A 26,558-nucleotide genomic window follows, 5' to 3' on the forward strand; every position below is an offset into this window, starting at 1 on the left:
ATGACTCGGTTTTTTCTCAACCGAGGCAATAGGCGTTTCCTAAAAGATTTTTATGCTTCGGTTTCTTTTATAACCGAGTTAAAAGACTTTTTCTGTTCCGGGTGTCCTAGAACCGAGACATAAACATTCATTATTATTACAAACGTGCCACCGCATATTTATATACTTCGGTTTTGATAAAACCGAAACCTATATAGCGAATTAGAAATCAGATTTTTTACTAGTGTAGGGGATTCAACATTTTTACTTGGCTTGTGCATACCACTTTTTCCTCCCACTGCAAACCCTTAAATAGGGTATTCTCTCTCATTTTGCTTACGCATTGTCTTTCTCTAAGGTGCGTTCAAGTTTTTCTTCCTTGTCTCTATTTTTGTCTCTTGTTGTCTTTGGTTTGTAGGTTCGCCATGATCATGCTTAAATATCTTTTTTGTTCTTTGTTCAGATTCGTTTGAAGACTTTTTCTTTATTATCTTTGTTCACAGTTTGTTATTTTAGTGTTTTGTCACTATGCTCCTAGGTTTTTCAATTCATATTGATTTATTTTTTGTTATTGAATCTTAATTTAATTTTTCAAGTTTCTTAATGGAGTGTAGGAGTTAAAACAAAATATTTTTTTAAAAAAGATTGTAATAAAATATTCTTGAATGAAAAAAACCATAGTCTATAATCATGAATGACTATTGTTAGTAGCCTATTATGATTTTTTTATAAAACATTTTAATTATATATATGACAGTTTTATCCAAAATTATGTATTATAGGCTATAGTATCTTAATAATAATTAGAGTTGTCAATTTGACCCATAACCCATGGGTCATTCCTAATCCACTCTTGAAAAAGCCTCATTTTAAAAAGTCTCTTAAGTAGGGCTGAAATTAAGTTTTAACCCCCAAAATCTCCTCTTAAGTTAGAGTCAGGATTAAGGTGAGTTTAGATTACTACAAATATAATTACGCCTTTATTTATAATAAATATTTTCTTTTCTTCTAGGATAACACATTTTATTTGTTATAAAATAATTACTATTATTTATAATAAATGATAAGATATTTTATTTTACTGCTCATATATTTAATTTTATTTAAATAAATATAATATGATATAAAATTGTGATATTTTTTTAACGCGCAGAATTAATCAAAAGGAGCACAAATAATTGACGTAAAGTTTGTTTATTTGTTGGAAAAAAAATTGTTTCACACTTTTCTTAAAAATACATTAATTCAAGATTCTTTTTAATAATATAATAATATATATTAAGATTTTAAATTAATTTTATCGTTTTGTGGTGTGAAGATATGAGCACCCTTATTTGTTCATATATATGAAGGCACATTATACATAGAAAGATAACCGTGTTTATTTGTTTGTGTGTAACAGATAAAGACAGAAAAGCTGGTACTAGGCAGAATTAAGCATTGAGGATCTCTTCAACCACAATATACAAGAAAGCAGAGAATTTGTAACCAAAGTTTGAAGTTGCTGTTACATTCTAATTAAACAAAAATTATAATGTGAAATTGAATAAATAAACTTCACCAAAAAGTTAAATAATAATAAGATATAGTAAGTTTTTATAAAAGCCAAGAAAAGATCAGTTTGACATTATTATTCTTTCACATCCACTTTTTTTTTTTTCACTTTCATTTTACAACCTATTTTAACAATAATACTAAATTTAACTAATAAGAATAAAAATAAATAAAATTTAAACCTGTTTATAATCTATTCAATGATAAATATATAGTTTAATATGTTGTAATTTTATAATATTATGACAATTAATATGTTGTAATTTAATCATGTGATAGATTAATAATTTAATATGTTGTAATTTATTGTATCTAAAATGAGCTCTTTTTTTTCTAAAAAAAATCTTATACATTGACCTTAATCAACGTGTTTCCTAGATATTTTGGTCCTATAAATTTTTTTTATGAGAAACTTTTTGATTGTTTTAGTTTTTCTGGTTCAAATCCATATAGATGAAAAATAAATCATATAGCCAAATTGATGAGTCAAAATAACTCATCTTTTTTATTATTATTGAATATGTTATAGTTTGTTAACCCTATCTTTAGTATACATGATTTCCTCATTATTGTCAACAAGATTTGAATTGTATTAAACTCTTTCACTAAATGTGTTTGGTCCATAACTTGAAAAGCTAAATTAATAGAAAGATACAATTTATTATCACATAAAAAAAGTTATATTCAAGAATTATTTTTCTAAAAAACTTCTCCTAGATTATTTTTATAAAATTTTAAATTTTGTTCTAACTCGACCATCAACTTAGCTAAACCTCTCTTGAATGTTGACATTGATTTTACAAGGCATCGTTCTCTAAGATATATATCTTTCTATAGTGTAAAAATAAAAATTCTAATAAACTTTTCATTGTTTGATATATACATAACATAACAATTTCTTTTATTCCTAATGGTCTTGTCTTGTAGCAATCTTCTCTAATATATAAACCTTTCAGTTCCACGATATACCATTCTATATATTTTAAACATTTATTTTCCTAAATAGATAAAAATGCCAGTCATTTCAAAAAGGTTAACCAAACCGGCACGCCATACAATTATTTAAAGTAAATTACTTTTCACACTCGTGATTTTTTCTTAATTAAGTTTTTCAAAATTCTATCTAAATATTCTATTATTGTCTTAAAAAATTACACCATCACTCTTTTGGATATTATATATACTTATACTTCTTTGAATTTTGAAGAGACTATGCTTGTATGTATAATAATAATAATATCTTTGCCTATTATTAATGTCATAGAAAATCTTATTAGCCTAATAATAATCTTAAACATGGAGATGAACAGTGAAGTAGATCCTCCTCCCATCTCCCTCTTGGATTTGCCTCAATCCATCTTGGATTATTCTGACATGCCTTTCTCCAAAAGATCTTTTGACAATGTCAAAGGTATGTGTTTTGTTGAAGAGAAAATGCCAAAGTGATAGATTTTGGGAAAATCACATAAAAGAGAAATGGGGGAGACTGATTTCTGATGCTGTTTACAAGGAATGGAAATGGCACATTGAAATTGCCAAAGATGGAGTTTTGATGAAGAACAATCAAACTGGTTCAATGGGTTCTTTTATTGGTGATTGGCCCAACTTTTGTCTTTGTTCATACTTAGAAGATTGCAAGTTCCTCAGTGCTACAAAATCAAACAACTTCATGATGTCTTTGTATTTTTCTCTACACACTGGTACCTTTTGGTTTCCTGCTCAGGTCTACAAGGTAAAAAACCAGGTCTAAATAATAATATTCTAATATTTCTTTATAAAGTTATATATGTATTTTTTTGTTCTCAAATTAAAATTAAATTTTTATATTTTATCAGTAAAATGTTTTTCAATAAACGACAGGTAAAATATTTATCATGTGACAAACAAATTTTTTATTTTGCATAACTTCATTATGTGTCTGTATTTCTATCTAGAAATGGTAGGTTTTGGTTTCCTGTGCTCAGGTTTACAAAGTAAAAACTAACTAGATTTTATGTCTAAATTTTCTAATTTTTTTATATTATATTATATATAATGAATATTATGTATTTGCAGGGAATGATGATTCACAATGCCCTGGTCAACTATGACTCACAATCTAATACTTTTCAAGCAAGGTATGTGCAAAATGTTCTTTGAAATATGCATGCATGAACACTAATTTTCCCTTTGGGTTTCTAATTTTTGAGACAAAAATGAGTTTTGGATCTTTTAATAAACTGAAAAAAGTATATTATTTTAGTTTCTCAAACTTAAAAACATTAATTAAAAATAAGACGAAATAATAGCATGTATATTATCAGAACATATATTTTTGTTTGAATTGAATAGAGGAAAAGATTTTAGTAAAAATTTAAAAAAGTTGAGTAAGTGAATTTAATGCATTATGAATTGTTTTTACAGATATATGGAATATAAAAGAGGATTGTTTTGTGAAGGATTTAAGTGGATATGAATTATGTTATGTTAGGTATCAAAATGAAAGTTGGAAACTTATAGGGAAGAACATTGAATGGGATTTGGTGAGAGCTCCCTCAGTTCAAACTTCTCCTTATCTTCTGCATGTCTTTCACTCTTTACAAAACTTGAAACCAGAGGATCATATTGAGATTCAATTGAGACCAAATGCACAATCTCCTTACGGTAAAGAAATAATACGAAATATAATTAAAGTAATTAAAGAAGTATTTGTTTGTTATATTTAAGAGTGGAAAAAGTAATTATCAAAGTATTTGCAGATTGGTTTTACGGTGTTATTGGGCACTTGGAGTCATGCAACGAAGATTGTTGTGAGTGTGAAAAGAGTGGTAAGATGATTCCATGTTATAAAAATATATAGATTTTGTGATGAAAGAGATAACATGATTATTATTAATGGTTGTGTGATAGATACATTGATAGTGGAATTCAGGCATTTTCCAAAAGTATCAAATTTGAGACGAATCAAGTTATTCAGAAATAAGAAGGAAGACCAAAGAGATGGCATAGGTGGCTACTGTGAAGGAATCAGAAAGCTCCAGGACCACCGTGACATTCAAAAATGGAACAACCTCTTACTTCAATTTCAGGTACTTACATACATAATTAACTTATTATAATTATATTTTAACTATTTAATAATTCTCTTGGATATAACTTTTTAAATAGTTATATTATTTTCTATAAATTTTAAGGTGAATGTTCGTCCAAGGTTTATTAAAGTAGTTGAGATTTATCACGATAATCAGTGTGAATACTTCTTATTTTAATTTCAGAAATTATTGAAAAAAAAAGTATTTTTTTTGTTATTATTTTTTCAGAAAAAAGTATTTTTTTTATGTTCATGACGTAAATTTTTGATAAGTTATACAATGCTCATACTTGTTATAACTTCTTGAATTAAGTCTTTAATAACTACATGATATATATTTTTATACGTTATAAAATGTCATTTTTTATTTTCAACTGATTTTGGTTTTTGAATCAGATGATACACGTGTTACATTGGTCTCCAGCGGGGCCTCCAATAATAGGACATGTCCAAAGGCGGTAGACTATGAAGTGAATCTTAGTATGACATTGATAAGAGTTTGGTCTGTTTTGTTTGGTTTATGGTTTTGTAGAGACTCTGATTAGTTATATTTACATTGCAGAGCTCTTGTGACTCAAATGGCTGACTTTTGCTGAACAAACACTGCAACGTATAATCTATAAAATAGGAACATCAGTTTAACAAACTCTTTCTCTTGTATTTCCAAAGGAGACTCACTTTTCACCTTTATTATTTCTGTTTAAAACCTATAAACTCAAGCTTTCCATCAAAAACAAAACTATCATTTTCATGTTCAACAAATATTTTGGGATGTCCAATTTCTTTTTCTATAAATACATAAATTTCAAGTAACTAAATACATTAAATTTAATAATGTTTGAAAAGCTCTTTTATTTATATAATTGAATAATAATTTTTGTTTGTATAAAAAGAATTAAACCTTTTGACGTCCAAAATCAATAATAAACAAGCAACATAAAGTTAACTAAAAATACAGATCCTACTTATAACATTAGATTTATATTTTATAACATAAAGTTACTAGATTTTTTTAAATCATATAAAAAAAAATATCTACTTGGTTCACTTAATTGATTAAGTCTCGTCTAATCAATTTACAAATTCTCAAATTTTGTATATTAAATATATTTTTGTGCTAGTAAAAAGTATAATAATATTTCACTTAAATAAAATATATTAACAAAATTAAACCTTTTAAGTTAATTAATAATATTTTTTTATTTAACAAAAGATCATAACATTCGTTAATATATGATTAATAAATTAATTCATTAACTTATTAATACCTTTAATAATATTTTTTAACGATAAAATATTATGAAATATTTTTTTATTTTAGAACCACACTATTGTAGAAAAACAAATCCACATAAATGAAAATACGTTTCGATTATGATTCTGAAATTGACGTTGAACTGACTGTCACTAAAAATCGTCGCTAAAACAACGAAAGTTACATTTAGTCGTTGTTAAATGTGATAAAAAAAATACAATGATAATTCTATTTAAATAAGAACGGTGTTAACATCGTTGTCAGAAAAATAATGAAATTGTTTATAACGTCGATTTTGGTCATAACCGTCATTTTAAACTCTCAAAATAAATAAAAATAATGAAATAGTTTATAACGACATATTTTATAATAATTATCGTTAAAATTGAATTTCTTTTTTAATACAATGTTTATAATTTTGTCTACAAAAACCTGTCTGAAAGTTTTCATACAACAACTTAAATAGTTCAATAAACAGTTTATCAATACTCTAATAAATAACTATCTATTCTAACAAATAACTCTAAATCTAATTCTAACACTATATATTATTATATGTGATAATAAAGTAGTTTGTCCATGTTTATTATTAATAATGGTATAATTATTTTATAAGAGGTATTTATAATTAGGTTTTAATCTCTAGATGCAATTTTATTTTGTAATTTTCATTTCAAGGATTATCACCGAAAAATCTCATTCTCTCGTACTCATTTAAAATGTCTTTATGTACATGTGTTGGAAAGAGATATATAGAATGAAATATATTAAAAAAAGTTACATATGAGTAAATTATTTTTAAAATAACTTAAACTTAATTCATTATTTCGTTTTTGAAACTTAACTAAAATTTAATTTATTATTGTATGTATTTGAGTTAGGAGTGAATATGAAAGAATATTCGTGAAAGGTAGAAGAAACCTAATATTAAAGAAAGGTTTAATAGCCAATTTAGTCCCCACTTTGGTTGAAAAATCTCAATTTAGTCCTTCGTTATAAAAGTGTTTTACATTAGTCCTAACTTTTAAAATAGTGGGTCAGATTCGTCCCTTTCGTTAAATATAAGTTAACGAAATTAATCGATGATGATGTGACACAGCTTAAAGATGATGTGTTAGATTGGTCCCTCGTTAGCTTTAAGTTGTGTCACATCATCATCCATTAATTTTGTTAACTTATATTTAACAGAAAGGACCAATCTGACCCACTATTTTAAAAGTTAGGACTAATTCAAAACACTTTTATAACGAGTGACTAAATTGAGATTTTTCAACCAAAGTGAGGACTAAATTGGCTATTAAACCTTAAAGAAAATACTTGGGTTTTTAACATAACATTAAAAAAGTTATCCAAAACTCACTTAATAATATATTTGTTATATTATAACAAATTTCTTAAAAGAGTACTAAACATAATTTAGTTTGAATAAATATGTATAAATGAGTTATTATATGAGTAGACTATTTTTTTTATTTAACTTCTTAGTAAAAATGATTTTATTAAAATGTTTTTATTGGTAGCCTTTTAGACTCTCTACTAATAGCTATTTGTTTTATTGAGCTTTTGCAAGAGTTTTTTAAACTTTATTTAGTCCATGTTATGAAATTAACCTTCTATTTTCATTATTATCATGCATATGGCCATTAAGGTGAATAAATAAAGATGAGAATAAATGTGTAATTTTGATTTTAAATGTGAAATCCTCAAATAAGATTGGACCAAAACATGAAGAGATACTATGACAATGATGAAGGAGCGGAAGCTATGGAGATAAGAGATAAAACTCATTGCCTTTGGTATTTTAATGGTGACGAGGTGGTGTTTTGATGGTGTTTTTAAAGAAGTTAGGTCAACTCTAAAAGAATGTGGCTAAAGAGATCACATTGGATGATCTTGACTTTAGAGACTAATAAAATAGCTTAATATTTTGACAACATTTTATTACTAATATCAAAGTGAGAATACAAGGGTGGAGACACATCTATTTATAGGCTAACAATATCTCCAAAATAAAACCCTAAAAGCACACGCTTGACCTAACTTAGAGATCAGGGTGAAAATCCTCTCCAATAAAAGGAGGACATGTGGTCACTATTTATGGAGAATCATCTCCATTCCTAGAGTAACATATGACCACTAACTATGGAAAATTCTCTCTAATGTGAGCATGACACTAGAGATAAATTAAGTAATGTAAATCACTATGTCTTACTGAGTAAAAAGGATTCCCACTATTTCCAGAATATTCAAACTTCGTTAAATTCTTTGATTAAATGTGTTTGGTCTCATAACTTCGAAAATTAAATTAATGCAAAGGCTTAATAGCCTATTTTGTCCCCATATTTGCTTATTGTTCTCAAAAAGGTCCCTCGTTAAAAAAATGAGTCAAGTTGGTCCTACGTTGGTAAATATTGTGTCAACGTAGTCCCTTCCATTAAATAGAATCAGACGAAGTTAATGGGTGATGATCTGACAATAATTAATGGTAATGTGTCATTATTTAGTTGTGTGCGTGTTGACGTGTTATTTAATCCCTCTTGCCACGTCAGTTTTGCCTTCTCCATAGAAACCCTAATTTCCCCCCTAGACAGAAACCCTTGTGATGCCACGTGAATCCTAGCCGCCACCACTGCCCAACAAACCTTTCCTCCGCGTCGCAACCGTGAAGCTGTCGTGAGGACACCATCAACGCCACCACCAACCCTGTTCCTCTTCACCCTAGCCGCCACCATAGGTTCATCTTCTCGCGCAACCTTCCACCAGACCAGAAACCTCTGTAACATCCCAAATTCTCCCACTTGAAAATTCATAATTTATGTATTGTAGCAATACATTTACAGTAACATCCCGTAATCTCACAAAAAAATTCCTAATTAATATATGTCTATACATGTTTTAGGCTCAGATTTCAACTATAAAACTATATCTTGAGTTCTTCTATCCCTCCCTTCCTTGGCACTGAGTCAGACGACATTCCTTCATCTGCTCTCGTATAATGAATTATACGATCACTGCACATACCCAAATACAAACACAAACAAGTAGAGTGAGCTAACATGCGACTAATCATTTATAAAACATGCATAATTACTTTGATGCACTCAACAAACCTCATATGATAATTATGTCAAACATACTCATACCATCATACAACAATCACATCATAGATACTCATCCATTACTTTGATACACTCGATATACACTCCTTCCACAGTACTCAATAGACACCCAATACCCAATAAACACTTATCCCCGACGATATGTTGATGAGCATTTCAACGGGAGGTTCCCCACTTGTGATGCCATTCTCAGTCCTCTCACTATGTCCAAAACCGGCATATAGACCAGGACTTCCTGCCCCTCTCACCACATAATTCATCCTCCTCTGCTTGAGACTAGATGATTATTAGAGTATCAGGATAACCTCCAACTACAGTACCCTCAACATCAACATATACACAATTACCACATCATTACATAATCTCTCCATGAGACTCATACGATGCTCACATTCCTCAAATCATATTATACCATTATCAAATCTCCCCATAATACTCATATCATGTTCAGACGCATAAATTCAAATCCAATATAATAAATTACAATCAACGCAATTAAAATTCATAATTTCGTATCTACCACAATAACATGAATTCATTCCAACAAGATATATTGCACAATAGTTTAACAGTACATAATCTGTTCAACAAGATTTAAGTTAAAAGCTTGTCGAGTAGACTTCCAGGAAAGAGAGGTGCGTCACAATGGACAACTTAAGTACCAAGTCTTTCCTTAGCCAAAGTATTACTCAACTAGTTTTAACAAATTTCTTATTTACAGATTCAAAATAACATCATATAATATTAACACAGAAATTCAATATAAATAAATAATAAGCATTAACAGTATTTACACAGAATTTCAAGACATGAATAGTAATAAAACAATACTAAATCACAATATAAAAGCTTAGAAAGGTTAGCTCCCCTACCTCTATTCCAGACTTCTCTTGCTCCGAATTTGTTTCCCCGAAAACTCTTCAGAACCTCTACTCTAAAATTTCTTCCTACTCCAAAAACTTCCTAATTTCTTCTTTTCTCATAATTCTCTCTACTTCTTGGTGCAAAAACTCCATTCCTCTGATTTCTATCTATAGGCCAAATTTTTGGCACTATTTGTTTTTTTTTTATTTATTATTCCTTATTTTATTAAAAATATTATTTTAATTCAAATTCTATCTTAACCTCTTTGCACCAACGTGGCTTACTTATCACTTTGGCACTATTCATTTTTTTTTTATTTATTTTTTTTTTCTATTCACTTTTTACTATTCACTATTTACTTTTTACTATTCACTATTCACTATTCACTTTTCTAAAAAAATCCTAAATAAGTTATCAAAAATTTGAACCTCTCTTTCTAGAATTACTATAATTTTATATCCAAAAATTTAAATTTTTCTATCCATTAACATTATTATTACTAATAAAATGCTAAAATTTACTATTATAAATATTTTTCATGAGTTTTACAACCTCCATGGAAACCCCAAACGCTACCCAACAATGCCTCCCTTACAGCAACCTAACCCTGCAATACTAAACCACGAAACAGCACCAGCCTTCATCTTCAACCCCAAATCGTGATGCTCCATAATCACCATCAAAGTTGCGAGCCTCCACCTTCTTGTTAACCAATCCTGATACCTGAAAACAAAAAAAAAATCCCAGAAGTACCAAACGATAAGGGAATGGGGTCCGAACGGTAGGGGAATAGGAGTGAAGGAGTCGGACGGTCGGGGAATGGAGATGAAGAACCGTTCGGCTAAGGGAATGGAGGGTCAAAGAGCTGAACAAATTCATCATGAAAGGGCATGGATAGCAACTCTGCAAGATTCGCTCCAGCATTCATCTTCTTAATCACGAATCTAGAAATTCAGAGAACGTAGAAACCCTTAAGCAACCGCGAGCGTCTTCTCATCCATGTCACGCTTCCATGACCACCGCCTCAGGAATCCTCCACTATCATCAACAGAGAGCTCGCAAACTCGCAATCTCCTTGCGCGAGTTTCTTCTTCAACCTATAGGAAACCATATTCAGAAATCAACCCCAAAGTCGCGATAAACCCTAATCGCGTGAAGCTATTCAAAACCTCCATGGCCAAATCGCGAGTTTTCCTCCACACACCACCAACAACCATCTTTCTTCGTCTTGGAGCAATCACGGCGCAAGAGCTTCCTTTTTCCCAATCTGAAACCCTAATTTTTGGTGGGAAAGGTTCTGACACTTGACAAGGTCTAATTGGCCACGTTCATCTGAGTCAAAGTTAATCTAACACGTCAGCATGCACAAGTAAATTATGACACATAACCACTAACTGCTGCCAAATCACCACCCCATTAACTCCGTTTGGTTATATTTAACGGAAGGGACTAATTTGACTCAAAATTTTAAATGCGAGGATCCATTTCAAACACTTTTAAAAAGAGAAACTGAATTGACATTATCTAACGAAACTGGGACAAAAGAGGCTGTTAAGCCTAATACAAAATTACAGTTTATTATAACATAAAAAGTTGTATTCAAGAATTATATTTCGAAAAAAAGATTATCTTTTTCTTTTGTAAAATTTGAATTTTGCTCTAACTCGTACACATGTTGAATGCTAAACCTCTTCAATGTTGAAAATGATTTATAAGGCATCATTTTGCAACTTATTCGAAATATATTTTATAATGTGAACAAAAATTCCTAGAAACTTTAAATTGTTTGATATATACATAACATAGCATTTCCTTTATTCTTAATTGTCTTGTAGCAAGCTTTTTTTAATGTATGAACCTTTCATTTTCACGATACCATTCTATCAAACATTATTTTCGTCGATAAATTAAAATGGCGGTCATTTTCAAAGTTTAACCAAAACGGCACGCCATAGAATTATTTAGAGCAAATTACTTTCACACTTATAAACTTTTTTTTTATTATTATTTTATCTAAATATTCTATTCTCTTTTAAAAGGTGACACTATCAATACTTTCAATACTCAATTATTTATTTCTACACAACAATGAAGATCATTTTTTTATGTGAGAAAATAGATTTTTTGACTCTCAATGATGAAATCTTTTTCACATAATAAATAAAAGACATGCCCAAATGTTAGACCTTGAACTTATCGTGTATTTTAGACTGTGTCTCACTGACAAATGAGTAATAACCAGCTTAGTATGCATAAAACAGAAATAGTGATATATATAATGATATCTTTGGCTATAAGAAAACCGAACATTTTTGGTTGATATATAATACCCAAAGTGGGTCATCTTTGTTACCTTCTATTAATGTCAGAGAAAATATTATTAGCCTAATCATAATCTTAAAGATATATGGAGAAGAGTACTAAAGTAGATCTTCCTATCTCTCTGTTGGATTTGCCGGAATCCACCTTGGATTTCATTCTCAAGTTCCTTTCTCCAATAGATCTTTGCACAATGTCAAAGGTGTGTGTTTTCTTGAAGGGTAAATGTGAGAGTGATGAGTTTTGGGAAAATCACATAAAGGAAAAATGGGGAAGAGTGATTGGTGATGCTGTTTACAAGGAGTGGAAATGGCACATAGCAATTGCCAAGGATGGAGTTTTGTTGAAGAATCAACACACCAATCAAACTGGCTCGATGGGTTCTTTTTCTGGTGTTTGGCCTAACCTATTTCTTGCTTCATACTTAGAAGATTTCAAGCTCCTCAATGCTCAAAAATCAAACAACTTCATGATGTCTTTGTATTTCTCTCTTGAGAATGGTAGCTTTTGGTTTCCTGCTCAGGTCTACAAGGTAAAAACTACAACTAGATTTTATATTTCAGATCTAAATCTTTTACTATTTTTATGTATATATATATATATATATATATATATATATATATATATATATATATATTAATCAATATTATGTATTTCAGGGGCTAATGATTCACAATGCCTTGGTTAGCTATGACTCACAATCTAATACTTTTCAAGCAAGGTATATGAAAAATGGAGACCTCTTTGAATTCATGAACTGAAATTTTTCCTTTTTAGTTCCTAAATTTTGAGACAAAATGACTTGTAGATCTTTTAAAATATTAATTTTTTAAATATGAAAAATATTAATTTTTTAAAATATATTATTGTACATATAACCAAAAGGCGATATGAAAATTAAAACTTCAAATCGAACCGTCCTTTGGTAAAGGCCTAACCATCACAACCATTGGTCCAAGTCAGCCCATCTATTTCGTTAGTTCAAGTCATCCCATCTCCATTGTCGACTCGGGATGTCCCATCTCCATTGTCGACTCGGGATGACCCATCTTTATCGTCGAGTTAGGCCGACATGTCTCTGTCATTATTTTAGAGCGACCTATCTCCACTGTCAGCCTGACCTAGCCCTTCTCGACCTTCAACCCGACCCTTCTTGTGTTGGCTCGTCCGAACCTTTAACATGTGTCGACACGTCTCGATTTTCCATCTAGCACTGTCTGTCTCGATCTTTGGCCCATCTCGACTATGGATGGCAATGGTTCGGGTCGGGCATGGATAATGCCTACCCGCAACTCGACCCGACAAAGAAAAATTCATCCGCTACCCGACTCGCTACTCGCACGGATACCCGCTTAAAAAATACTCGCGGATATTTTAAAACCCGCAGATATCTGTGGATACCTACGGATACCCGCAAATATTTAAAAAATGTTTAAACCCTTGGATGATCCTCGTATTTGTGGGGGAATCTCAAGTGGGTTCTTGTTTTTTGAACTATCAAAATTTGGTCCATATACTTGGAAAATTGAGCCAATTTTGCCCTCTTCGTTAAGTTTTGACAGACGACGTTGAGAGATGTTGAGCTGTTTTTTTTAAATGGCGTGACATTATATACTAAATTGAATGAGTTATGTGTTGTAGAATCAACAATTCGACGTGGAAAAGTAAATTCTTACCATCAGAAATTTCCATTCACAAAAAGAAAAATTCTCCCACCCATTAACTTTGTCTTCTCCATATAAACCCTAGTCGTCGTTAGCCATGTGTCGCAACCATCCTCACCAGAACCATCATCGTGCTACACAACCATCAACACCGTTAAGCCACAACCTTCCACTGTCAACCTCGCCGGATCCACCATCTTCTTCTAACCCAACCAGAAAATGCACCACCAAAAATAGAACCCATCAGGGAACCTTCTTCTCCATCTTCGTCAACATGCAAACTCAAACCAAAGCCAGAAAAACCTTAAATCCCAAGTCCCGCCTCAATGGCTGCCATGTGAAGCCTCCATCGTCTTCCTCACGAGAACGTGAAACCACGAACCACTAATTCGCCTTCATCGCACAGATCACGCAAGCCTCGCACCTCCATCAATAATTCACAACATCACGACCTACAAACCCAAAAGCAAAAACGGCTTCAAACCTTCTTCACTGATCCAACCTGCAAATAAGAAATTACAGAACCAGACCAAAGGAAACCTTTTGAATCGTGAGTCCATCGTGGGAGCTTTAGCCATAAATCGAACCTGCAAATAAACCCTAAAAACCAAAATCGCAAACTTCAAATCAGACCACCACTTCGCATCTCAAGAGCCACCATGAAAAATCATCACCAATCTTCGAACCTGCCAAGCACTTCCACTACTCAAATTTCAAAATCCCAAGACTTTACTCATCGAAGAACAAATAGCTCTTTTTATTCTGTTTGAGAAGGTTTAAATTTTGAATTTCGAATTCGGCATTAACTTGAGAGTGAGTTTGAGAAGAAGGGTTTTTTAGTGCAAGGTTTGCAATGTCGGGCCCACCTAGAGTTGATCCATGAACTTCACAGTTGCTGACCCTGACGCACGTCTAGTGCTCGTCCCGGCGGGCAACAAAGTCCGAATCGTAGTCGACAAACGCAAGTCGGTGAAGAAAATGACGCTGGAGACAAAGAAGAAGCCGGAGACCCGAGACCCTAAAGAGTTTACTTTTCCACGTGGAATTGTTGATTCTACAACACATAACCCTTTCAATTTAATACACAATGATACACCATTTTAAAAATAATACAACTTAGCATCTCTAAACGCCGTTTGTCAAAACTTAACGGAGAGGGAAATATTAGCTCAATTTTACAAGTATATGGACCCAATTTTGACAGTTTAAAAAACGAGGACCCACTTGAGATTCCCCAACAAATATGAGGAAGATCTGAGGGTTTAAACCTTTAAAAAAATATATTTTTATAAAATATTATAATAAAATTGAAATAAAATTACGAAAAATATATCAAATATAATATAAACTAAATTAAATATAAATTAAAATTTAATTTTAATTATATTTAACCTTATAAAATATAAATTAATGTTAATTTTAATTAAATTTAACTTAATAAAATATAAATTAAATTTTTATTTTTATTTTTCACGCGTAGTGGACATCTGCAGGTACGAATAGTATAATACCCGCACCCGATCCGTTTATAAGTGGGTATTAAAAAACCCGCTATCCGCAGCCCGCATATAGTATATATTCGCGGAAACCAACTATCCGTCGCGGATTTTATTCGCGGATATCTGCAGGCGCAGATTTTTTTGTCATCCCTAGTCTCGACCTTTAACCTAGGATTGCCCATCTTGACCTTCAGCTAGTCTGAACTTTTGTCTCATTTGGACTTTGGCTCATCTTGACCTTCAGCTAGTCTGGACTTTTGTCTCATCTGGACTTTGGCTCATCTTGACCTTTAATCGAGTCTTACCCTTCTCGATCTTTTGCCCGAGATGTATCATCTCGACCTTTGGCTTTAGATGATGAGTGATGCTCCCTCCACCACCCCATCTTCTTCCTCCACCTCTCCAATTTTTTTTAAATTCTAAATTTATCCTTTTTACCTTTTACTTTTACCAATTTTACTTTTTATTTTATAAAACCATAATCCCAATCCCCTCTCACTCTCACTTTCCCTTTCACTCTCAGCAGCAAGTCTTCACCCCCACTGACACTTTCTCTCTTTCTCTTAGTTTCCACTCCCGTTAACACAAAATTTGACAGAAAAGGTAAATTTTGCATGGTATAAATTTAAAACATTTATAACTTTTGATGAGTTTTGAAGTATCATGATTCCATAATATAATCAGCTAAAAATTTCTTCCCCACTTCCTTGTCTTTAAATAACCAAACTTGAAAATCTATGCTTAAAATTATATATGTACTTACAATGGTGCAATGAAAGAAAAATATGTTTGTTGAGTACAAAATAAAAAGTAAATAAAAGAAAAAATAGTTTGTTCAGTTTATCTTCTTCTCTTTTCTATCAAATTTTGTGTTAATCGAAGTGGAAATTAAGAGAAAGAGAGAAAGTGAAAGTGACAGTGAGGGATGAGGGCTTGCTGCTGAGAGTGAAAGGGAAAGTGAAAGTGAGAGGGGATTGAGATTAGGGTTTTAAAAAATAAAATGTAAAATTGGTAAAAGTAAAAAGGATAAATTTAGAATTTAAAAAAAATTGGGGAAGTGTAGAGAGAAGATGGGGTGGTGGAGGGAGCATCACTCTTAGATGATCCATCTTAAATTTTGTCCTAAAATGTTCCGACCTTCGATTTGGGTTGGTCCATTTCGACCTTTGACTAGAGATGGCTTAGTTCAATCTTTGATTCAAGATGAAAGTGTTACTTATAAAAATTAGTTAAAGTTTTGTAGTGGAATCAAACTCACCTTCGTCTTGAGAAGGGGCTTGGAGAGTTATGGGTTTTTATTTGCCCATTCATTCGAAAGTCTCCTAAAAGGAGACTTATTCAAGGATGGACTAAGGCTGAACTAAGAGTCATGAGTCAAATTAATAACTCTAGTTATCAGAATAATAGATTATAAAAGTAAATTTCATCTTCTAAATTGATTCAAGACAATAAAAGCATTTAATAGATTATATTCAATCATTTGTAAGGTTTCGAGATCAAATCAGAATTTTGATAAGAGACCAATTATAATTATAATTTTGTATTGTGTTATAATTGAAGAACCAATCACATATTTAACTCCTCTTTATGAAATATTTTTAAAATATTCAATTGAATAAGTGAATATATAGGTTTATACATATAATTTTTTGTGTGCATGAGGCAAAGTGTGAGATATGGGACTAATATTCAGGTCACTTTATAAAAGCTTACATTATTTTTAAGATAGAAAAAGAAAGTTAAAATTAACTACTTTTACATAAATTCAAATTATTGATAACCTAATTTGTATAAATATGCTTTCATATAGTTCTTTAAATTTTCTATTTTAACTTATATAAATAAACTAATTTTAACTCAAATAACTTTTATATAGTATGGTTTTCCAGAAATCTCTTTTGAAAAGATTTATCAAGATTTGGGTGGTTATATCTAATGAATTTATCTGCTTTGGCAAAAGAGTTTTGTTTTGTGAAAGATTTATGTTATGTTAGGTATCAAAATGGAGGTTGGAGATGTTTAGGGAAGAACATTGAGTGGGATATGGTGAGAGCTCCCTCTGTTGATACTCCTCCTTATGTTATACATCTCTCTCATTGTTTAGACACATTGAAACCAGAGGATCATATTGAGATTCAATGGAGACCAAATACACAGTCTCCTTATGGTATCATTCTAAATTCTAACATTATTTCTTTTTACTTTTTCAAAAATATCAAATTCACATTTTTTATAATTAGTTTATATTTAATTTTATTCAATATAACTTGTGAAATGTATTGCAGATTGGTGGTATGCTGTTATTGGTCACTTAGACTCATGTAATCAAAATTGTTGTCAATGTGAATACAATGGTAAGAAAGTTTCTGTTTCCTATGTTGTGTCCAGGAGAAACCTATGTGATAAAATGTGAACATGTGATAACTTTAAAATTTTTAATATTTTAAAAATTAAATATTGACTGTTTATTTCAAAATAACTATTAAATAAAATTTTAGGGTTATGAAAAATGATAAAGATAAATTTGATAGTCATGTTTTTTTGAGAAAATTTAATAACTTTAGCATATTATTGACTTGTGTTGTTTCATACAGATACATTGATAGTGGAGTTCAGACAATACCCTGAAATATCAAACATGAGACGAATAAAGTTGTGTAGAAAGAAGAATGAGGAACAAGGTGATAGAATTGGTGGGTACTATGGAGGAATCAGAAAGCTTCAGAATCACAATGAAATTGAAACATGGAAGAAGCTCTTCCCTCTTCAAATTCAGGTTCTCACAAGCAAACAAAGTTGTTACATGCATGACTATAAACTCACGTAATATTGATCAATAAATTATTCTTTTTTTAACAGACGCCACCTGTCTTATATATGACTCCAGTGGCAGCACAATTCCAAATCCTCTAGATTTTCAAGTCAATCTCAGGTACAACCATACATACATACACATATATATATTTATATATATTTCAAGACAAACTCTATTTTTCATTTGGGCAACCAATACAGTGTAAATCAAATTTTGCTACTCTCATTTCATTTGTTAGATTTATACATTGAAATGCTCCTTATGCAGAAAGCTTGGGACTAATTCCAGAAACCATGCTGCTGAAGCTGATTGTTGCTCAAGAAACACTACTACTGATATATATGTATGAATGTATGTAACATTAATTCAAGAAACTGTTTTTCTGGTATTTTGAAAGGAGACTTACGCTAAAGCTATATTATTTGTGCTTACAAACACAGTGACTTGAGTTTTTATGGTATGGATAGAAACTCCTGATTTTGGTTTGAATTATATATATGGCATGGATTTAAAACACAAAACAGAAACAAAGGTGCTGCAAATGTACAAGTTTTACTATTCATTTCATCATTTTCAAGTTGCATAACTCAAATAAAATCATATAAAACTATAAGACGGCATTTTTTTACCGCTTTTAACTTAAATAAAAGATGCTTAAACTGAACTAGATGACCACCATATGCACATCTGCAAAATTATGCAGTAAAATTGTTTAATTTCATGGCATGCACATTTGATTATTCCAACCATAATAACTACAAGACAAACTTGATTCATAATTTAGCAACATTAATTATAGTCATGTTTTCTATCAGATTTGTTATAAAAAATTGTCTTTCGCATAAGAAATAACTTTCACTATAAAGGATCTATAATGAGAATGTTTGATATAACATTGTCATATTGATCATTTAAACCTCTCAAAGGATAGCCTACCCAGTTGGCTATGATGGTACAAAATGCCTTCAAAGGACAACCTCTTATGAAACACATCACCCTCAAAAGGCCATCTTCCTAGCCAAAAGTGGAACATATCACCCTTAAAGGGCAACCTCTCCAACTACCATAGAAAACATGTCATCAAAATGATAGCCTCCCCAACAAAAATACCCTTGCAATTTCATAAAATCTCATCTTCATAACTTTAAATAATCAATTAAAATACTCATCAAACTTCAAAACATCATTCTCATATTCAAAACACAAAAAACAAGAAAACAACCTCTTCCTGTTCATTTCTTCCTTCATCTTCTTCAAAAATTAACCTTTAAAACTTTCTCCCTTCTTTTATTTGAATCTTACTCTTACTTTTCCTCCATATTTATTCAATAGCCTACTTTATCATTTAAGTGTAACACTCACTCACTCTATATATATTTATGGACTCCACTGTCACCCTTCAAACCCTAAATACGCTTAAAAAATTTTAGGTGATCCTCTAATAATAATAAAACATTATATATATATATATATATATATATATATATATATATATATATATATATATATATATATATATCTTTTCCTACTATCTTTCTTTTTCTTAGAATATCTCTTTAAATTTTTTGTATATAATAAAAACCACACACATAATAAATCTGATATTTTTTCAATAAATCTATTTAAAAAATAACTCTCCTATATAACTTGTTTATATTATAATAATTACTTTGTATATATTTCAAGAAAGTTATATTATAATAACCACTTTATATATCTTTTAAATATAAAATATCTTAAATAATTAATCAACCATAAATTTGTTTAAATAAAATAATAATAAACCACATTTGAATATATATTTCTTAATTATTATAATTTTTAAGTGTGATCCATTCATAAAATACTCTATAGGAGAAACAAAGTGCACAAACCATGATACAATCATATTCTTGCATCATTTCCAAGGTGAATGAAGAGTGTGATTTGATGCTGGTCCACAAAATATACTTCATTCTTCACACTCGTGAGCATGAATCGGCTCCAAAAATTGTGAATTTTATGGTCGAGGACTGAAGAAACAAACGTAAAGGGATGCACATTGGATGTTTGCTCTTGAATATCTAATTCACACGGGATGAAACTAACAGAAAATGCAAAAACGGTAAAACACAAAAAACAAAAAACTAAACAAGAACGAAAAGCACAGCATAAATATTCAATTGTAACACCATGATTACGTAATTCACATAACCTAAGTAAGAAAAAAATCTGAAATCGTATTAGGAAATAGAACTGCAAAATGAAGAAAAACTGTTTTTATTCATCCGATGTATTTTATTTTAATTAGGATAGTACAAAAGTTTATACGTGCAAAAATAATCTTCGTGTTTGAAGCAAATAAAAAAAAGTTTTCAAATGATTCACATAGTCACTCCTTATTTCTTCCTCTAGCTGTGCTCTGTCATAAGTGCCCTATATTCATTTTCTCCTTTCCCAATTTTTTGAGTACTGCCCTTAAATTTATGTGAAAATAAAAATTAAAAATATTGTTCATGCCCATCCATCTTATTGCTCATTGCTCGAGGGTTTAAAATTTTTATTGCTACCGATGATTATTTTCATGGTGATTCAAACCATGTGTAACTCCTTTATGCACTCGAAAATCATGCTATAGTAACCTTTGTAATTCCCCTTCCATCTTCTCTAGTTCTCCTTTACATAAGTTTCTCCATAAATGCTTCAGAAAAAAGAAAGGAAATAAGCTTACCTGTGTATAATCCCAACAGAACTCATCTTAGGCTAGATCATATGATAAAAGATTTATTATCTCCATGATTGCACTTCCCACGGAGAGAATTTAGAGACTTGTAGAAACAGAATTCGAAATGTTGCATGATCAAGTGCAGAGTAGTATATAGTTCAAAACCACAGCCTTTCTGATTTGGCAACTCTGACCAAAATAAAGTCTTGGTGTTGGAAGATTAGATTGACAAGTCGGTAAAAAATATTGCCCATTAGCTAATACATGACAAGCAAAAGGAAGTAGATAGATACTAAAGTGGAACAATTTATACTGACCCAAAATTAACTATGTGGTGTCATGTCATTGTCAGTTGGTATGCTTGGAATGGATGATATCCATTCGTCAAGTGCATTTCTTCCAATGTGATACACATTATTAATGGACCTTTCAAGTGTTTTTATTATTACAACATACAACAGAAAATGCTAAAACAAAGAAACCTTATAATGCAACCTTGAAAATGGTCCATGTGTTAATCGTCAAGCTCAATAATCTTCACAACTGAGGAATCGCCAACTTTCTGGCAAACAACAACTCGATCATGTGGCTTTATGATACCAAAAGCCTTGCCATGGTCTAAAGCAACCTTCAAAATTGATTCATTCGTTCCACTATTAGACTCGGCCTGTACCCAAAAGACATGATTTCATGTTAACAAGTTAATGACCACAAATATACTTCAGTAATACCATACTAAAACTAAACTTTGACAGTTTTGTAATGGCTAACCCCAAAATAGATAGAATAAAGGAATATTCAAATCTAAACTAGAATGTCACCCGAGATCACAGTAGTCCTAGAATATTGCTTTTGATGAGGGAAATAAAAAACGTCGGTATCGTACCAAGTTTCATTATAAGAAATAAACTAAGATTTAAGGTATAAACAGTAGTAATTTGGAAACTGGTGATTAGATGTTGAGGCCTAGGAATACTTGCAGTTGGACTAGTATTTTACTTGCTATTCTGAATTGGGGATTAAGTTAGGTTTGATTATAGAAATTATTTAATTGATTTAGGCACATTCAGTTTTAAGATTTTAAGTATTAGACAATCCGAGGTTTTCAGATCTACATTGGTTCCCATTCCCCATTTTACATTACTAAATCAATTGACGTCAAATAATTCTTACTGGGTGTCGTGGATCTGCCAGCATAGGGAAAAGACCTCTCACAATAAGTGATTGTCTTGCCTGCCATAGAATCATAAAAGGAAAGAGCAAGAACACATTAGTTTCAAAGCAGAATGTTATAATACAAGTCAAGGAAAGAATGAAAACAATCAGTCAGTTTAAATCAAGATTAAAAAATCACAGAAAAATAACATTTTTTCTCCATTTTCCCTATCAAATCAAGCTTTTTACATTTGTAAAATGCTGCCTCTTTTCATGGAAATAATACAAACAAGAAAAGTTTGTATCTGCTACGGACTATCCACAAAGTTTCAAGGCACTGCTTGTGTGATTATTCGATACACCAAAATGAAGGCACACCACAGTGCTTCTGTTAGGTTACTTTATGCCAATAACCTAATCAAGACTCTCTTCTCACCACAACTCTCGAATAAAGAATGGAAAAGTATGTATATATGTATTAAGGATGAATGAGTGAATCAGAATACAAGAATCACCCCAAGGAAGCCTAACCTTCCTCCTCTGGAAAATATCCAGTCTGAACAAATTCTCCGATCCCCCTCTCCCCCTACTTAGTTTATTATTTATACCTTCTCTCTCTTCTAACAACTATAACATATTACTCTCCTTACACGTGTCTCACACGTGTCTAACTCATTCTCTTTTATTCCTAACATTACTCCCCCCCTCAAAATCAACCTTGTCCTCAAGGTTGAAGTTAGGGAACTGTTATTTGCCTTAATGCTCCTCTTCCCTTCCCAGGTGATGCCCTCCAATTCAAGTCTGGAGGCTTGGGTGGTGGCAAATCCTCCTCCAATATCTTCCATTCTTCCTGGATTCTATCAACTTCCAACATTCTGCTCCTCGAATCCTCCACCGATGTCTTCCATTCTTCCTGCTCAATCTCCATGCTCAACTGCCACCAATCTACTTTCATTTTTCCCAGGGATGCCAAACAGGTAGCTCCTAAATTCACATCCAAACCTCCCGACTCAAAGAAATAAAGTTTGTCTCTGATTTCTAATCCCTTCATCTCAACAATATATTCATTTCCAGTGCTCAATATGTCCATTTTGCTAACAGACTCACGTAGGCCACTCATCATCGCCCCCCAAACAGTATCCCAATCAGTCACCACATATGTAACATGATCTGGAACTGAATCCTGCCCAAAAAATTTTCGGAGAACCTTAATTGCATGTTTGAGATGACCCGAAGAGCTCCAGCTTTGACCATCTGTGGCTACTTTACCAACTTCTAATGCAATAAGGGCAGGAACCCCAACTGCGTTCCTAACATTACAAAACATAAAGTAGTGACCTCTAGTGTTTCTCCTCGCATTTGTTGCTTCCAAGTAGTCCCCAGCATAATCCCAAACTTCACTAGGAAATTCCAGAACCACTGTATTTAGAGTTCCATAACTAAAACGCTTCCCCGAAAAACATTTCCATTGTGGCAAAGGTGGGTACCACTGTATAGTTCCAGCCTTCAAACTGCCCAGTAAAACAGTAACAAGAACAGTATCACCAAAGAAATCGTTGTTATTTGCTGTAGAAACTTTGATTTTATAATATTGACCAGGCTCCTTGATATCATCTGACACATTTGTTACAATGTGGTTCAAGGGAATTGTGATTCTTTCTCCCAGATACTCAACAACGAAACTGTGACCCCTTATAATCATACCATGATCTCCTCCAAAACTCCTATACACTTCATCGTGATTCCAATCGGAAAGAGAAACATTATTAAGTGAAGCAGCACAATCATGCTCCAAGTGAGTGTAGTGCCAATCCCTAACTCTCCTCTCCTGAGAGTTCAAAATATCCTCATCCAGCTTTCTTTCCACCAAACTGTCCCTTTCGGAATTAAATGGTCTATTTGCCGAATTGTTTTGTTTGGTTTCTTTGTCATTGCGAAAGCAATCACTGTTCATCATTGTCGACCCAAGATCGAACGGATCACCAATCAACGAATAAGTATCTGATCTTCGCTCAATAGCCCCCACAGCCTCAACACCATTTATAATGCCAGCTCCAAGATCGACAGAAACAGAAAATGAGTGATCTGGTTTTCCCGATGCTTGTGGCACCGAATTTCCCAACTCCTGGAAGTCCTTGTTGACGCTTCCCTCCTGTAGCTCCGCTGCCAGCTCCTCACAAACGGTGTCTCGATTCAGTTCGCCGAACCTCCGCGTCAGCGCTTCCGTGAATATCTTCCAATTTGGATGTCGGGTTTTCTTCCGCCAGAAACGAATCCAATAGTAGCTCGCGCCTCTCTCCATACAGGTATATACCAACTTCATCTTCTTCCTCTCCGTCAAGTTCTATAGATCGAAAAATTTCTCTGCCTTCGCGATCCAGCCCATGGGGTCCACTCCTTCGAATGTTGGGAGTTCAATGCGTTTCATCCCGCTACGTTGCACGTCTCCTCTGTCCTTTTCCGCTTCGTCCTCCGACTTCTCTGGTGGTCGCCGTTTGCGTTCAGCGTTGACGGAATCGCGACTCCCTTCGGAGCTCCGACGCTGGTTCCTTCTTCTCCCACGGTCGCGATTAATGTTTCGTCTTCCACGGTCGCGACTCTCCTTTCGAGCCCTTCCTCTCATCTCCTCTCGAATCTCTTCCAACATGGCTTCCATGGACTCGAACTTTCCTTCCCACCTTTCCTCCAGTGCTTTCATCTTGTTCTCCATCGCGCAACTCCTCCGATCTGGATCCGGCAGGTCGGACCAAATTGTTAGGTTACTTTATGCCAATAACCTAATCAAGACTCTCTTCTCACCACAACTCTCGAATAAAGAATGGAAAAGTATGTATATATGTATTAAGGATGAATGAGTGAATCAGAATACAAGAATCACCCCAAGGAAGCCTAACCTTCCTCCTCTGGAAAATATCCAGTCTGAACAAATTCTCCGATCCCCCTCTCCCCCTACTTAGTTTATTATTTATACCTTCTCTCTCTTCTAACAACTATAACATATTACTCTCCTTACACGTGTCTCACACGTGTCTAACTCATTCTCTTTTATTCCTAACAGCTTCAAAGAGAAATTAAAGAATGTACAAAAGTCAAAGACAACATACAACACACGAGAATTGATCACTTACAAAATCATTATTCCACTGTACATAAAACTAAAGTTATCAACGTACAAAAGCTGATACAACTGGGGGAAAAAATGCATGAATAATTTTAGTCAGTAGTCTACTAGGAGCTAATTCCATCAGGTAAGCTCCACTACAGAAGAATATATACAAAGCACCAGGCTTAAAAAGTATATACCAATGCCTAAAAGACTGAGCTGACTCAAGGAACCGAATCATGCTGACTCTGACTTAATAACAGAAGGCCAGCTTCACGAATCATGTGAATATTTCATGAAACAAATTATATCCATTTATCAATTAAATACCTCAAAAGCTCCAGTGAAAGTCCATCTAAGTTGATTTGTTTTTAGTTGAGGAATGACAACAGATATCACAGGCATGGTTGGACGGTACTTGGCAATCAGCCTACAAATTTACACAATAATAGATAACTCAAATGATTTGTTAGCAAGATATCAAAAGTGCAGCATAATTAATTACTAATAAACAAGAAATGCACAAACATTTGAATTCATAACCAAAGCATGAGAAAGTTCTTAAAATAATAAGAGGCGAGTAAAGAAAAATTGAAATGAACCTTGCAGCCCTTCCGGATGAAGTAAAGCAAATAATAACAGAAGCCTTAACCTTGATGGCTGCCCGAACCTGCATGTTGACACAAGGAAATTATTCCCAAATATGTATTTTACTTATGAAAAAAAATTTAAGCAAGTGAGTAACGTAATGGCAGCGAGGGGAAAAATTAAAACTACCCTAGATAAATTTTAGTGAAAAAGACAAGAGTACCGCAGAGGAAGTTATTGATTCCAAATGAGTCATTGGCTCACCCACAAATTTGACAGCCTTCTTGAAATAAATATCTTGATTATAAACTTTCTCTGCCTGCAAAGAGGATTTGGTTAAAAAGGTATCATACTCTGTTTGAGGCCTAACTTAGTGTATGGTTTAAAGAATACATTCTAGTTCCCACCTCGGCACAAATTTTTCCAACAGTGGAAATAGTCTCCACAGGATATAATCCCCGCAAAGTCTCTGCCCCTAGAACAATTGCATCACTGCCTACACCGTAAAATGGAAAAACAAAGTAAGATACAACCATTAATAAACACCATGAAGGTGGAAGAAGTATTAACAAATAATCAGAAACAAGTAGTGAATCTAATGCTAGTGACTAGATAATTCATAAATCCGTAAAATGGGTAAAAGAGAACATTTAGAGATGATAAAACCATGGATTAGCACCACAAATTTGAAGGAGTATTAATAAAATGCTGCATATCATCTATTTAGGTTGTAGTGCTTAGGATTGCAACCTGTATATTGATGCAATAGCATTCTTTCCTTTTTTTATTTATAAAAAAAAAATAGCAGCATGCAGTGCAGCCGATGCTTTAAATCCATCAAAATCAAAACTTGACAAAATCAACTATATC

At 32.3% G+C, this 26,558-nt stretch overlaps 2 protein-coding genes and 1 pseudogene across 3 annotated transcripts in view; 2 read left to right on the forward strand and 1 right to left on the reverse strand.

Annotated features, from left to right (window-relative positions):
• The first annotated feature begins 2,829 nt into the window (after positions 1–2,829).
• LOC148194045 (F-box protein At2g32560-like) lies at positions 2,830–4,781 on the forward strand (annotated as a pseudogene).
• A 7,467-nt stretch (positions 4,782–12,248) lies between these two features.
• LOC148194046 (F-box protein At2g26850-like) lies at positions 12,249–18,621 on the forward strand. The gene is made up of 7 exons (XM_088096551.1): positions 12,249–12,692; positions 12,820–12,881; positions 17,318–17,490; positions 17,609–17,677; positions 17,918–18,099; positions 18,183–18,255; positions 18,406–18,621. Exons 1-6 carry the CDS (start codon positions 12,249–12,251, stop codon positions 18,234–18,236), a joined length of 984 nt encoding a protein of 327 aa, XP_087952677.1. The 3' UTR covers positions 18,237–18,255; positions 18,406–18,621.
• Positions 18,622–21,130: 2,509 nt separating this feature from the next.
• The window catches only part of LOC148194047 (pyruvate kinase 1, cytosolic-like), a 28,242-nt gene continuing 22,814 nt past the window's right edge, over positions 21,131–26,558 (reverse strand). For both annotated transcript variants that reach the window (XM_088096215.1, XM_088096216.1), the window contains 6 exons: positions 26,096–26,184; positions 25,912–26,007; positions 25,703–25,770; positions 25,431–25,530; positions 22,016–22,075; positions 21,131–21,509 (listed from right to left, as the gene is read on the reverse strand). In XM_088096215.1, coding sequence (XP_087952341.1) covers positions 21,357–21,509; positions 22,016–22,075; positions 25,431–25,530; positions 25,703–25,770; positions 25,912–26,007; positions 26,096–26,184 — 566 coding nt within the window. In that variant the 3' untranslated portion in view covers positions 21,131–21,356. The remainder of the gene's footprint in view (positions 21,510–22,015; positions 22,076–25,430; positions 25,531–25,702; positions 25,771–25,911; positions 26,008–26,095; positions 26,185–26,558) is intronic.

Source organism: Vigna umbellata, chromosome 8 (genome assembly GCF_029865625.1).
Source record: "Vigna umbellata cultivar VRB3 chromosome 8, Vumbellata_1.0, whole genome shotgun sequence".
Lineage (NCBI taxonomy): Eukaryota > Viridiplantae > Streptophyta > Magnoliopsida > Fabales > Fabaceae > Vigna > Vigna umbellata.

Excerpts from the sequence above, each read along its gene's own strand:
- LOC148194046 (XM_088096551.1), top strand. The coding sequence starts at position 12,249 with ATGGAGAAGAGTACTAAAGTAGATCTTCCTATCTCTCTGTTGGATTTG. Across the intron at positions 17,491-17,608 it reads AAATACACAGTCTCCTTATG|ATTGGTGGTATGCTGTTATT; the intron begins GTATCATTCTAA and ends AATGTATTGCAG. Across the intron at positions 18,100-18,182 it reads TCTTCCCTCTTCAAATTCAG|ACGCCACCTGTCTTATATAT; the intron begins GTTCTCACAAGC and ends TTTTTTTAACAG.